Genomic DNA, 15,527 nt, shown 5'->3' with positions numbered 1-15,527 from the left:
CATCTGTTGCCAATCTTCTTCTTTTTTCTTCTTCTTCTCTTCCCCAAAGCCCCCCGGTACACAGTTGTATATTCCAGTTGTGAGTGCTTCTAGTTGTGGCATGTGGGATGCCACTTCAGCATGGCCTGATGAGCGGTGCCATGTCTGCGCCCAGGATCCGAACCAGCGAAACCCTGGGTCGCCGAAGCGGAGCGCACGAACTTAACCACTCAGCAACAGGGCCAGCCCCTCAAATTTTCTTTACAATACATCCCAGACAATTGTACATTAGAGTCTCAAGCAAGAGGGATACTATGTAAGGTGTGTATAAGTCAGGTCTTCTTGTACTTTGACAAACTATTAAGAGTATTTAAAGCCTGATCATCCCAAAGTCTAAATTAGCTCCTCCTAGTAATAAGCTAAAGGCTTGATTATTATCATTCCTACTGATTCAACGTATTAAATGGGAGCCTCATTTCCCAATAAAGGAACATTGGTATCTTTCCTTAGTCTTCAAGCACTTCAGGGAATCATAGACCAAGGGCTGAAAATTCCAGTGCCTGCGAGGACCAGGCAAGCAACTTAAATTTTAAGCCAGTTGGTAAGAAAATAGGACATGTAGGCCTGCAGCAAATTGGAGAGGTTTGCCGGTTTGCAGTACACAATGGTGCCACATTGAAGGGGCACATTCACATCAGAGACAGCAAAGATCTGTATAATTATTGTGACAATTTTCTGGCAGATGGCAGTAATGTCTTGTTTAACAAAATCTGAAAATTACCATTATTTTCTGACTGATAAAGATAAAAACACTTGATGAAGGACCATCTTTTAAAAATTTGAACAAAGGCACCATATGGACTAGTAATGATGGTCCTGATCCTGCCTAAGGGAATCTGGCCATCTCTGTGGGCCACATTCAGCAGCAAGTTTTAAATCTTCAGAACACATCTCCAAAGAATGCAGACAGGCCAACCTACCCACTTGGCTCAGGAAGCAGAGATGGTTGTCCCTGTGACAAGTTCCCCAGCAAAATTAAAGAACTACTCGAGTTTGGGTTTGGGGCCAAAATATAAACAGCATAATTTCAGTGACTTTTCTTCCTTTTCCATGGAAAAAAATCTGCCTACTCAAATACCTTAACAGGTAATCTAACGGCTATTATTTCACATTTAGTAATAAAAGGTTTAAAATCAAATGCCCAGTTTGACTCATGCCCATTCATTCTTAAAAATTATTCAGAATTGATAGAATAAAAAAGATCACAACTGAATAAAAAGTAGATGCCTAAAGACAGACATCACTAAGGAGAAAAAGAGGTAAAAAAAAAAAAAAAAGGAGATGCCAAATAATAAAGATAAACTTTCCATACTTCACAGTTTTGCCCAAGGTTAGCCTTGTTGATTTTCAACTGTGAGTGAACAAAGAGAAATTGTGTACTGAGGTATTTTTATCCTACAAAGCTGTGAGGCTTTGCAGAAACATCACCACATGGCAATACAGCCTCTCAGGACTTATAATTTGAATCTTAAACACAGCTAAATGCATTTTTAAGAGTATTAATTCGGGACAGATTCATTAATCAAGGTATAACTGTAAGTTCTTAACTTTAAAATGCTGGTTTTTGGTCAATTACTCTACCTGCATTTATTGAACATAAAACCGTTAGAACAAAGATGAATGACAGTTTATGTTCAGTCATAGCAGCTTGCTCTGGTCTAGAGCGTCTAGAATCCATTTCCTAACCAGCAGCACCTTCACTATTTGACTCTCATCTTTTAGATCTCATTTTAAAAGGCTAGCATTGTGGTGTATCCAAGCTATTCATGACAAGGATAATCTGACAACCCAGTTTATCTCGAACAGTTTACACTTGTCTCAGTGTGGCATCCACTCTGGTTAATGCCTGCTTTCATTTTCAAAAGTATCTGTTTTGAACAATAAATTACATGATTACTCTATTTATAATTCATCTTGTACTTCTTTTTCTAAATATAAAGGGACATAGCTATAAGGTAATCATCCTAATATATAAGAAAGATCACTTATGAAAATAATTATTCTTTATGAAATTTATATATGGAAGAAGAGTCAAAATTACAAGTAGTAAATACATTCAAATACTAGTTTAAAAGTAGTGAGAAGAGAATGCTTCAACGTTGTTATGGTGTTAAGCAAGAATTTTATTTGCAGAAACTTCTGTCGGCATAAATCTAGTTCATCCACATGAATCACATCACCCACAAATTACATAAAGATCTACTGAATGAGAAAGTCCTTTCCTCTTCCCTTATAATAAGACACTCGAAGGCATCTTTTACTGTAATATGGGCCATCAGGAATCCAGGAAGGTACAGCAATGGTAACCCTTCCCCAGGAAGGAATGTGAATTACAACTTGCTTCCTGCTGTCTAGTGTCTTAGAAAAGGTTCTGATTTTTCTCTTCTCCACCCCTCCAGAGCCAATGTTCTGTTCCCAGAGGGAAAGGCTTTTCTTAGGTTTTTGAAGAAAATTCACAAACACTAAAAGAATTAAAAATAAAAACTTCTGAGACAACTATTTCTAGATGAGTTGGTGACATAAACATGCAGAAGTTAAAAAGCCATATATTTTCCTCTTACTATGATTTTCCTACAAGAAAACACATATTGGGATGATTGTTTTACATTTATGTCCCTTTAAATTTAACAAAGTACAATATGAACTATAAACAGGGTGATTATATAATTTATCATTTGACTATTAATGAAAAACTCAAGATGCTTAAATAAAGTTACACTTAATAAAACAACATAAATTAAATAAATTTTAATTAGTAAATCAGATATGAGCTGATAGTAACTACATTTACCAACTCAAAATAAATTTCCTCCTAATAACACATCATTCAAATCCATCCAAATTTATGTCAGACAGAGAAAGTAATAGACAGAAGCAGTGGAATGTTTTTCCTTTTGTTTTTAAGGTTTTCTTGGTGGCTAAATGGATTCTTGCAGGATTTTATATTATGCAATAGGATTGGCCAAAAGAAAATTACACTGCTAGATTAATTTCTTTCTTGGCCTGAATTCCATCGATTTAAGAGTTTACATATTTCTTGGGTTTACTGCAATACTAACTAAATGGAAGACTCTACAAACTAACAGAATGTTACTTACATTTGATTAACATGGCAGTTATAATTCTTATAACATCTGGCTAATTTATCAGCTAAAATAGCAGAGATCTATAATAAGAATTTACTAGTAAAATTAAATTCCCACTAAAGTAACACTGATCATTCTTAAACAGTATTATTTATAAACATAAAATACACTTTGCAATATACCCATTTATGTTACTAAGAGTGTAGTTTACCTGCCATTTCCTAAAATATAGTAAAAACTCACTGATTAAAGGGGAAAAAAACCTCACTAAGTTAAGCAAAGAAAGAAAGGTCTTCTTTGATAAAAAAGGCTTTCTCTTCTAGTCCTCTGTAAATGGAAGACTACTCAATTCTTACTTTATATTTTGAACTTTTTTATTGCTGATGAAATGCTTCTGTATTTGTTTTATAATCACTTTCCCCTTCTCAAAGCAAGATATGCGTGTGTGTACATGTGCATATGAAAAATCAAGTTCAGGTTTCAAGTGCAGTTCTGAGTAAAAAAAAAATAAAGAAGCTGAACACTGCTGATTCTTATGTTTCTGTACCGAAGTTTGCCTCTTCTTTCTATTTCAATCCATTTCAACCCAATGAATACTCTTGGATATTTATTATTTGTAATGCACTATGCTAAGTGCTGAGAACACAGAAAGGAAAGAAAGGAGGGAGAGTAGAAAGGAAAGAAGGAAGAAAACAAAACTCACAGTCCCTGTTCTTATGAAGTTCATAATCTTGTAGAAGACGCAACTACGTACACCTAAAGGGTAGAAAACATAGACATTTATATATCATTAAAGAAGAATAAACAAGTATGTGGGAATGTAGAAAAGGAGGAGGGGAGATCCTAACTGGAGAGGGGAGTGGAAGCTATGAGAAGATTTCACTGAGCAAGTGACACTTGGGTTGGTTTTAAAGGCTCAGAAGGATCTTGGCAGAAGGCAGATAAGGTATTCGAGGCAGAGGACGCAGCACAAAACAAAGGCCAAAGAGGTCAAAGTGCCTACACATCTGGGATAACTCGTAATGCAATAAAACTATCTCATATCTATGTGCAGGAGAATAGCTGAAAACGAGAAAAGTGAGACAAGAGCCAGATTATCAAAATGCCTGAATGTCATTAAAGAGCAGGGAGCCAGAAAGAGGCTGTGAAAAACTTGAAGCATATGTGTGAAATATCTACGTATAAGATGTCTCAAGTAATGAATTGCCAATTCTGTTCTCAAACACTTCTATTTTGATGTCACTTACATCCAGAAACCTGACTTTCCATTTTATATCAATAGCACCACCACATTTCTATTCCTCCCCCTACTATATTGTCAGGAAACAGATTTTTTTAGACAATCCCGTGTGTGTGTTTCCTCAGGTTCAAAGACTGTAAACTCTCTGGAGCAAGAATAGTATCTAGTGATTTTTTAAAATTAAGCCTTACTTTAGTGAGCACAGTAGGCATTCAAAAATGTTGAATAATGACAAGCAAAACACATGAGATACAACTTATTACTTAGATTACTTTCCTATTTCAATAATTTACCCATTGGGACTCTTCTTGCAGTTTAGGTACTTTCTGCTTCTTTAAGTTTTTATATAAACTGGAACCAGGATCTAAACTAAAATGGACATGAGGACTACAAGAACTCCCTGATCCCTCTCCCTTCATCAGTGTAAACTGTCCGGTGCAACAAACAAGATAGTATGGAGCCAATCTGGGGATTCACAGCGGGAAGTGCACCAAGGCCACAACACAAGGGCCACCACCATCAGTCTGGTCCTAGAAAAATTCCCTGTCACACAACCACTGAAGTTTGAGATGAGTTCATCAAGTCCTGTCAGCTCTTCCTCCAAATATCCTCAAAACCTGGTTTCTCATCTCCCTTCTGACTAGAACCACCTTGTCCAGTCATTCAGACATCTTGTACCCGGGTTATTACATCAGCCTCTAGCTTATCCCTCTGCCGTCAGTCTTTACACTATGGCCAGAATGACCTATCTAAAATATACATCCCTTCGCCATCCATCCAGCTTAAAATTCTTCAGTGCCTCCCTAACAGCCATAGCACAGAAAGCCCAAATGTCTTACCATAGCATATAAGACTCTTTAACAAGTATATAAGACTAACATTTTTAACATTATCTCTTGTCATTCATTTACTCAACAAACATTTATTGACTACCCACTCCATAGCATGAACTATTCTAGACACTTGGAGGGAGGGGGGGGGGGGGGGGTGTATGAGTGAACAAAATAGGCACACACAAAAAGAGAAAACAAAAAATAAACCATGGGAGCTTAACCTGCACTGGGGCAAAGTTGGCAATGAACATAAGTAAGCAAATTATATAGTATATTAGGAGGTGATATATGCTATGAAGAAAAAACAAGTATAGACGGAAGGAGAGTGGTCAGGGTAGGCCTTATTGAAAAAGTAGAATTTGAGAAGAGACTTGAAAGAGGTGAGCAGGCAAGCCATGCAGTTATCTGGAGAAAGCATGTTCCAGGCAGAAAAGACTGTCCAGTGCAAAGGTCCTAATACGGAAGTGCACCTGGAGTGCTCATGAAGTGTTAGGATGGCAGTATGGTTGGGGCAGAGTGAATGAGGGGGAGAGAAGGAGATGAGGATGGGGAGAAGGGGGAGGCAGCTGTAGGGGTATCATGTAGGTCCCGGTAGACAACTGCAAGGACTTGGCTTTTATTCCGAGTAATACAGGAAGCATTGCTGGTGACATGTGAGCAGAGGAATGGCATGATTTGACAGATTTTTAAAAGAACCTCTCTGGCTATTGTGCTAACAACAGACTACAGAGGGTCAAAGGTGGAAGCAGGAACTCTGCTAGGAGGCTACTGCAGTGATCCAGGTGAGAAAGAATGGCAGATCATGTGGGTGGTGAGAAATGGTTAGCCTGCAGAAGTGTAGATGGTACAGTCAATAAGATTGTTCTGACACACTGGATGTGGAGTGTGACAGAAGAGTCAAGAACAGTAATCAAAGTTTTTGGACTGAGGAAATGGGAGGACAGAGTTGGCATTAACTCAGATGAGAAAGACTTAGCAGCTGGTAGAGCCAGTTTTGGAGGAAAGACTGAGAGTTCAGTTTTTGTTTTTGTTTTTTGCCAAGGAAGATTTGCCCTGAGCTAACATCTGTGCCAATCTTTCTCTATTTTATATGTGGGTTGCTGCCACAGCATGGCTGACAAGAGGTGTAGGTCCACGCCTGGGATCCAAACCTGTGAACTTGGGCAGCCAAAGCAGAGTACGCTGAACTTAACCACTACACCATGGGGCTGGCGCCAGGAGTTCAGTTTTTGACATATCTGAAATGTCTATTGAACATGCAACCAGGCTTTTCTTTATACATCCAACAGGATATATGAGTTTGGAGTTCAAAAAGGAGGCCTGGATTGGAGCTTCTATTTATTCTGCCTCAAACAAATCCTGCATTCCAGGCTTGCAGAACTACACACAGGTCCTTAATGTCTTTCCCGAGTCTTTGTGCATGCATGTCTCTCTGTTTAGGAAGTTCTTAACTCCTGTCTTTTTCCACTTGTTCAAATAAATCTCAGCCTTCAAGACTTAAGTCATGTATCATCTATCTTATGAAACTAACATGATTGTCATTTCCTGAATCACCCTGTTTCTTTAAGTCATTTAAGTAACTGAAATATGTAATGGTTGGTCGTTCAGCATACTCCAAAGGCTAAACAATTTTAATTTCTTTTTTGGTAAGAAAAAAGCAGCCATTTCATAAACACAGTAGGTGACTTGCCTGATCTCATCATCAGAAATCTTTAGAAACCTTTAAAGGAAATTAAGACCAGAGAAAATGATCTTGGCAAGCAGCTCAGTAACCAGATTTTGCATTTTCCAATTTCAGTAGTTATTTGAAGAAGATAAATCTTCAAAAAGACTTGTATTATATAATAAACTTTATAGACAGAGAGAAACATCTTCTGCCTGTGTTCCAAAGTTATTTTCTGTTATAAAAAATTTTCATTTTGATTGTCACCCTTTTACTTGCCCTAGGGAGGCATTTAAATTGGAGGAATTACTGGACAAGAAAATCAGTCTCTTTGTTTCATTCCCGAAACACAGACTCTAACCTAATTGAGAAAAGGGGAAAAATTAAAACGATGATGTGAAATTTAGAGACAATCTAGCTCAGCCAGGCTCTTTCACAGATGAGAACACTGACACACAGAGAGGCTGCTACGACCACTCGAACAGTGTGTTCTCGACTGCCAGTCCTGCGGGGCTACATCTGCTACAACGTCAGCTCCACCAGGGCACCATTTCTGTCTGTTTTGTGCACTCTTTCACAAAGTAAGTGCTGAATGAATGAATGAACTTCTAATTCTAAACTACATGGGGTTGAAATACATTCAATATAAACTATAAAACAAGTATAATACATTTTTTTCAGGGTTTAAAAAACTGCTGGCTCTTTGAAAGTCATAAAACTTGGAGTATCAAGAATTTGCAATCATCTTTAAATATTAATTATAAAATGTTAACCACACACAAAAATGGAGGAGGGGGCCCTGAAGCAAACTCTCTAACAAAGTACTAAGTTTATAAAAAGTTCTCCTCGATCATGAGGAAAGGATGATATTCTAGCAACTATACTTGTTTTGCATAGTATAGTATTTTACATTCATATTCACTAGGAGAAAGTTATAGTCTTTGAAAATAAAAAAGTACTAAGATCTCATTAAATGTCTTAGAGAATCAAGATTTATAAAGGCAACTAGAAAAAGAACTTCAAAAAGTTTGATTCCAGGTTATATTAACACAGTAGCCTAAAATAGCCCAAATAAACAGCCCAAGTTGTGAAAGGTCCCTTGCCAAAGAAACTCTTACTCAGATGTTTTTTTTAATTGAAGTATAAGTGAATATAATGTATCAGTTTCAGGTACACAACATAATGACTCAAAAATTATGTACACTGAGAAATGATCACCCCAATAAGTCTAATTAACATCTGTCACCATATATAGTTACAAAATTTTTTTCCTTGTGATGAGAACCTTTAAGATCTACTCTCTTAGCAACTTTCCAATATGTAATACAGTATTATTGCCTATAGCATGCTGTGCATTACATTCCCGTGACTTCTTTATGTTATAACTGGAAGTTTGTTCTTACTTGGTTTTAAACCCAAATAGCCTTTGAAGAAAACATTTTCAATAATAACCATAATTTTCAGGCAATCAATAGGCAATCTAATATATGTATTTCAATCCCAAAAAAGAAGTATCAGGTATTATTTTAAAGTTAAAAAACACCAACCTCTTTAATCTCATGTAGTTTTCACTGGCAGCAGGTCGGCATTCGGCTCTTTGTACCACTATTCCTTCCAATGAAAGCTTATCTTGAATAGAAAGAAAAAGATTAACAAATGTATTCAGAGATAACATGTATCATTTTCAAGATTGTGTTTTGAAATAGTAATAATGACTACAATCAAACATAATGAATAATAAAAAGCAAGGAAACAAAAGGAATACTTTTAAGTTTATAGTAGTATCACTGGTCAGAGTAATAATTAAAAAAACCTTATTCTTGCCTAGTACAAAACTGGGCTCCTGTCAGATTTGTTTATTGGGCTGCCACAGCTCCTTGACAACAACAGCTTTTATACACTAAGATCTTTCTAAAGAGAGTGGCTTAAGGGGGCATAAAATCACATTAAAAAAAAATCTGCAGGCTGTGGAAGCTATATCATCTTTGACAGAGAAGTAACTTCTGAAAACACAATTAGTCTAAACCACTAAATCATACACACACACACACAAATAAAATTCTAGAATACACTGTGACTAGAACAGCTAGCCTAGAAAATACTGTGAAACTGGGCAGGTCCACTGTCTAAGTTATCCTGTGTACCAGTTCTGCCTGTCAGTTGCTCTGACTTCTATTTTCCAGGAGAACTATTAATTTGGGTGTGTCCAAACTAGAACTTTAACTGCTATGAAATTTTGTCCAAACAGAAGGGCAAGATTTCCTACCATTAGTAAGAATTCTTATGGTAACTCTGACACAAAATTCAACAGAAACAGAAAACAGAAACAAAAGTTAGCACCTACTGTTTGCCTATCAGGCCCCAAGCATTGTGGTAAAATCACTTTAGAGACCTTATCTTATTTGATAATACATAGATGACTGCCCATGATGGCATCAGCTTTACTACAGTTTGGAAATGTACAACTATGGTTAGGAACAGCTATGGTTCCAGTCATACTGCCGTGAGAATTCACTCAGGTTTTGAGAAGAGATTCAAGGATTCCTCTGGCTCATCAGCAAATTTATGATTTGTCACTTCAGAGTAAATGACTTCATGCATTCCACTAACATTAACTGAATGCCTACTGTGTGAAGGGCACCATCTAGGTATTGTGGAATCAAAGATGATTAAGATACAGTAATGTCTTCAAGAGGCATACAGTTCACTGGGGGAGACAGATAAACTGACCAAAACATAGAGTGCAGACAGAATCACGCCTACATGATTTATACTAGAAAATCTTCATTATGGTGACCTTTCTTGATGTTGTCTCCAAAATCTAGAGGATTCCTTATTGTAGCCCCTAAGTACTAACTCTGAGCACACTGTGTGATTCAATAGTTCAAGTGTCTCTCAATGCAAATATGCAACAAATCTCAAGTACAGGCTGCCAGATGACTGCAAAGAGCAATGATGAGAAGCATGCTTACCTTACACCAAAATAGACCAGGAAGGAAATAATAAAAAGGCCATAATTAATTATATTAAATTTAAGTTTAAACATCTAAAAATAATTTCCTCTCATTACTGAATTTAATAAGATTAAGATTAAAATATGAATTTTCTTAAAGCAAAAACAAATCTTATATTCAAGTTTGCCTCTCCACTGAAGCTGAAAGTTCTATCAAGAAAAACACTTCTCATAACAATAGCAAGATTTGGGAAATCTTCATGTATAAAGTGCCTTAAATGCATGAGAAAAGTCCACTACTGAAACATAAATTAATCCTTTTTAAAAAACAAAATAAATCTAGAATAGCATCCCTGATAATAATTTAGTTATATATCCATGTGTTTATTAATGTCGAATACTAAAAGAGCGACCTTTTAATACTACCTGTGAATGTCCCCCACTTATTGAGCAGTACCGACTCCAGCGGCCAGGCTGAATTGACTTTTTCCAGTTTTCTGCTGTCAACATTCTCCATGTAACACGGGCAGGGGTAAGAAGCAGCTAAAGCACCTGCCCACTTCCGCGTGGCCACCACTCTTATCACTATTCCTCAATCAAGGTCAGTCACACAAAGCAGTAAAATTCACTGCCCCAAACCACAATTTTCTGTCCATCATCTCCTCTTCTTAAGCCTAAAATAGCTTTCAAATGTTTCTCAAGTGAAAAGAAAAGTCTTAATCATCAGCCAGGAATTTTTCTACCAATTGGTGCTCTTAAATAACCCCACATCTCTATTCACTTGTTTCCCCTTTTCCCCTTATATAAATTTTAAAAAGCCAATTTACTTATGATACAGCCCCCTAAGAAAGATTGAAAGCCTTCGCACACTTATTAAAGCCTCACAAGAACATGTTTTCATATTCTTTCCACTAAACCATGCTTCTTTTCTTCTTCAAAACATTGCTTGAGGTTTCAGGGAAAGATATTAAATATTACATTTTACTTTTAAAGCATTTGAAAGCACTCACTTGCACACCACTGCTGATAATTATAGATCACATTCATTAATTCAGGAACCCTTATTTAAAACCACTTGGTTGGCCCAGTTTAAAAGACCATAAATACTTGAAAATAATCCGTTCTTCTGCTCATACATTTATCAAATATTTACTGAGTGCCTTTCATGTAAAAGATAATGCAAGAACACATCAGGAATAACACAGATAAATAAAACATGGCTCCTGCCCTCAAGGAGCACAGTCTGGTGCAGCCACTCACAGTCTGTGGCATATATCCTAAAAAGTACTGAGCACCCCCAAAGAGCTTTCATTTATGTGAGTTTTATCTATTGATATTTACCATGTTCGAAGCTAAAACTGAGGAATGTTTAGAAAAATCAGAGTGAGAAAGGCAAAAAGGCTTGGTATTACTATGAAAATAGTTTTGATTTCACAGACCCCTTGAAAGGTCTCAGGGATCCCTCTACCCAGTGGTTTCCAGATCACATTTTGAGAGCTGCTGGTCTAGTAGGATGGTAAGACAGGTATATAAATCATTTTAATACACTAGAACACTTTTGACAGATCTTCAATTAACTCACTTCTAGATTACCAAGGCTCTCAATTCTCCTCCTTTTAAATATAGTGACAGATGCCTACAGCTCGCTATACACTAGTGGGCAGTAGGTTAATCTCCAGTACTCCCACACACTTCTGCTCAAACTATGCTAGAACTTGTTTATGCTAGTTTTACTCTGTTAGTAATTATGCAATTTGATTATATATTACATAATCCCATTAATTATGAGTATGGGGAAGGGAGATGTTTCTAGGAAAACTAGCTTTAATGCTTTGGTAAAACTTGATAAACAGGTAAGTTGCTAAAAAGACTACTGTCGGGGCCGGCCCTGTGGCCTAGGGGTTGAGTTTGGCATGCTCCACTTCAGTAGCCCAGCAGACCTACACCACTCGCTGGCAGCCATGCTGTGACAGCAACCCACATACAAAACAGAAGAAGACTGGCACAGATCTTGTTTCAGGGTGAATCCTCCACAAGCAAAAAGAGGAAGACTGGCAACAGATGTTAGCTCAGGGTAAGCATTCCTCAGCAAAAAACACAAAACTACGGTCAAATTAGGTATTGGGGAGATAAGCGGAGACTAGAAGAAACATAAAAGTCTAGAAGGATTCTGCATTTGTATTGTTTTACAGTGTCTAAATTCTTGATCCTTAAAGAAACCAAAATTAAAAATCTAAACTAAATTATAGGTTTAATTTTCACAAGAAAGAGAAAGCAGATGACTCAATCAGCATCCTATACTGAAAGCAAAGGCCTTGACCTACATGCACATTGATAACTAAATGTACATTTACAAGTTTTAAGATAGAATGTTTAAAGCAGTAGGAATCCATATTGATATCATTTTATGATTCGTCACCTTTGAATTTAACTGACGACAACTGGTCTTTCCATATGGAATGTGGGCTCCTACTGTACAAAGTAGAATTTGTTAAGGTTTACAGAGGTTTTAAGACAGACATTTGACAAACCTTTAGCTAGACTCACCATGAAAAAAAGAGAGAAACCTCAAATAAATAAAATCAGAAATGAAACAGGAGAAATTACAATGGACACCTCAGAAATAAAAAGATTCTGAGAGAATATTATGAAAAGCTATACACCAACAAATTGGATAATCTAGAAGGAATGGATAAATTTTTAGACTCATACTACCTTCCCAAACTGAATCAAGAAGAAATAGAGAATCTGAATAGACCAATCATCAATAAAGAGATCAAAACAGCAATCAAAAACCTCCCAAAAAATAAAAGTCCAGGACCAGATGGCTTCCCTGGTGAATTCTACTAAACATTCAAAGAATACTTAATCCCTATCCTTCTCAAACTCTTCCAAAAAATTGAAGAGGAGGGGAAGTTTCCTAACTCATTCTACAAAACCAGCATTACCCTAATACTAAAACCAGACAAGGACAACACAAGAAAAGAAAATTACAGGTCAATATCACTGATGAACATCAGTGTAAAAATCCTCAACAAAATACTGGCAAATTGAACACAATAATACATTAAAAAGATCACACACCCTGATCAAGTGGGATTTATTCCAGGGATGCAGGGATGGTTCAACATTCAAATTAATGTGACACACCACATTAACAAAATAAGAATAAAAACCACATGATCATCTCAATATATGCAGAGAAAGCATTTGAAAAGATACAGCATCCATTTACGAAAAAATCTCCAAATAAAATGGGTGAAGGAAAATACCTCAACATAATAAAGGCCATATATGACAAACCAACAGCTAATATCATTCTCAATGGAGAAAAACTGAAAGCTATCCCTCTAAGAACAGGAAGTAGACAAGGATGCCCACTTTCACTACTCTTATTTAACATAGTATTGAAAGTCTTAGCTAGAGCAATCAGGCAAGGAAAAGAAATAAAAGGGTTCCAAATTGGAAAGGAAGAAGTGAAACTCCCCATTTGCAGATGACATGATTTTATATATAGAAAACCCTAAAGGAGCCACTAAAAAGCTTTTAGAAATAATAAATGAATACAGTCAAGTTGCAGGATACAAAATCAACATACAAAAATCAGTTGCATTTCTATACACTAACAACGAAGTGGCAGAAAGAGAAATTAAGAATATGATCCATTTACAATTGCAACAAAAAGAATAAAATACCTAGGAATAAACTTAACCAAAGAGGAGAAAGATCTGTACACCAAACACTATAAAACAATTGTTGAAAGAAATTGAAGATGATACAAGGAAATGGAAAGATATTCCGTGCTCTTGGATTGGAAGAATTAACATAGTTAAAACGTCCATATGTCCTAAAGGAATCTACAGGGTTCAATGGAATCCCTATCAAAGTTCCAACAACGTTTTTCAAAGAAATAGAACAAAGAATCCTAAAATTTATATAGAACAACAAAATACCCCGAATAGTCAAAGGAATCCTGAGAAAAAAGAACAAAGATGGAGATATCACACTCTCTGATTTCAAAACATACTACAAAGCTACAGTAATCAAAACAGCACAGTACTGACACAAAAACAAACACAGAGATCAATGGAACAGAATCAAGAGCCCAGAAATAAACCCACACATCTATGGACAACTAATTTTCAACAAGGGAGCCAAGAACATACAATGGAGAAAGCAAAGTCTCTTCAATAAATGGTGTTGGGAAAACTGGGCAGCCACATGCAAAAGAATGAGAGTAGACCATTATCTTACACCACACACAAAAATAAACTCAAAATGGATTAAAGACTTGAAGGTAAGATCTGAAACCATTAAACTTCCAGAAGAAAACATAGGCAGTACGCTCTTTAACATCAGTCTTAGCAGCATTTTTTTCAAATACCATGTCTGACCGGGAAAGGCAAATAACAAATGGGACTACAACAAACTAAAAAGCTTCTGCACAGCAAAGCAAACCATCAACAAAACAAAAAGACAACCTAACAAGTGGGAGAAGATATTTGCAAACCATACATCAGATAAGGGGTTAACAGCCAAAATATATAAAGAACTCATACATCTCAACAACAAAAAAACTAACAACCCAATTAAAAAATGTGTAAAAGATGTGAACAGAGATTTCTCCAAAGGAGATACACAGATAGCCAACAAGCACATGAAAAGATGTTCAACATCATTAACTATCAGGGAAATGCAAATCAAAACAACAATGAGATATCACCTGACTTCCATCAGAATGGCTATAATTAACAAGACAGGAAACAAGTGTTGGAGAGGATGTGTAGAGAAAAGAACCCTTGTACACTGCTAGTGGGAGTGCAAACTGGTGCAGCCACTATGGAAAACAGCATGGAGACTCCTCAGAAAATTAAGAATAGATCTACCATGTGATCCAGCTATTCCACTGCTGGGTATTTATCGAAAGACCTTGAAAACACAAATGCATAAAGACACATGCACCCCTATGTTCGTCACAGCATTATTCACAATAGCCAAGACTTGGAAGCAACCTAGGTGCCCATCAAGTGACGAATGGATAAAGAAGATGTGGTATATATACATAAAGGAATACTACTCAGCCATAAGAAATGATGAAATCAGGCCATTTGTGACAACACGGATGGACCTTGAGGGTATTATGCTAAGTGAAATAAGTCAGAGGGAGAAAGTCAAATACTGTATGATTTCACTAATAAGTAGACGATAAAAACAATGACAAACAAACATAGCAACAGAGACTGGATTGGTGGTTATCAGAGGGAAAGGGGGGAGGGAGGAGGGAGAAAGGGGTGATTAAGCACCTGTATATGGTGATGTATTGTAATTAGTCTTTGGGTGGTGAACATGGTATAATCTACACAGAATTCAAAATATATTATGATGTACACTTGAAATTTATATAATGTTATAAACCAACATTACTGCAAAAAAATAAAAAAGTAAATACATAAATATTTTTTTAAAAAGACGGAGATATACACAGAGTATTGGAATTAATACAGAGATTATGTCTAACTGGAGATCAAGAAGAGTTTTGATAGAGAAAGCAATGTTTGTGCTGAACTTTGAAAAATGGGTAGGATTCAGACTGGGAGGTGAGGCAGAAGGGCACTGAAGGTGGGGGGAACAGCGTGAGCAATGGCTTTCACCTCCTTTCTCTCTCTCTCTCTCTCATTAGGAATTTTAAACTAAAGGACCCACACCAGAAATG

At 36.5% G+C, this 15,527-nt stretch overlaps 1 protein-coding gene across 1 annotated transcript in view; it reads right to left on the bottom strand.

Moving 5' to 3' along the window:
• GTF2F2 (general transcription factor IIF subunit 2) overlaps positions 1 to 15,527 on the bottom strand; it is a 148,717-nt gene that overhangs the window by 51,637 nt on the left and 81,553 nt on the right. Inside the window, exon 5 of the mRNA XM_046665050.1 lies at positions 8,409 to 8,490. Coding sequence (XP_046521006.1) covers positions 8,409 to 8,490 — 82 coding nt within the window. The remainder of the gene's footprint in view (positions 1 to 8,408; positions 8,491 to 15,527) is intronic.

Source organism: Equus quagga, chromosome 6 (assembly GCF_021613505.1).
Source record: "Equus quagga isolate Etosha38 chromosome 6, UCLA_HA_Equagga_1.0, whole genome shotgun sequence".
Classification (NCBI taxonomy): domain Eukaryota; kingdom Metazoa; phylum Chordata; class Mammalia; order Perissodactyla; family Equidae; genus Equus; species Equus quagga.
This window is presented reverse-complemented; position numbering and strand designations above follow the sequence as displayed.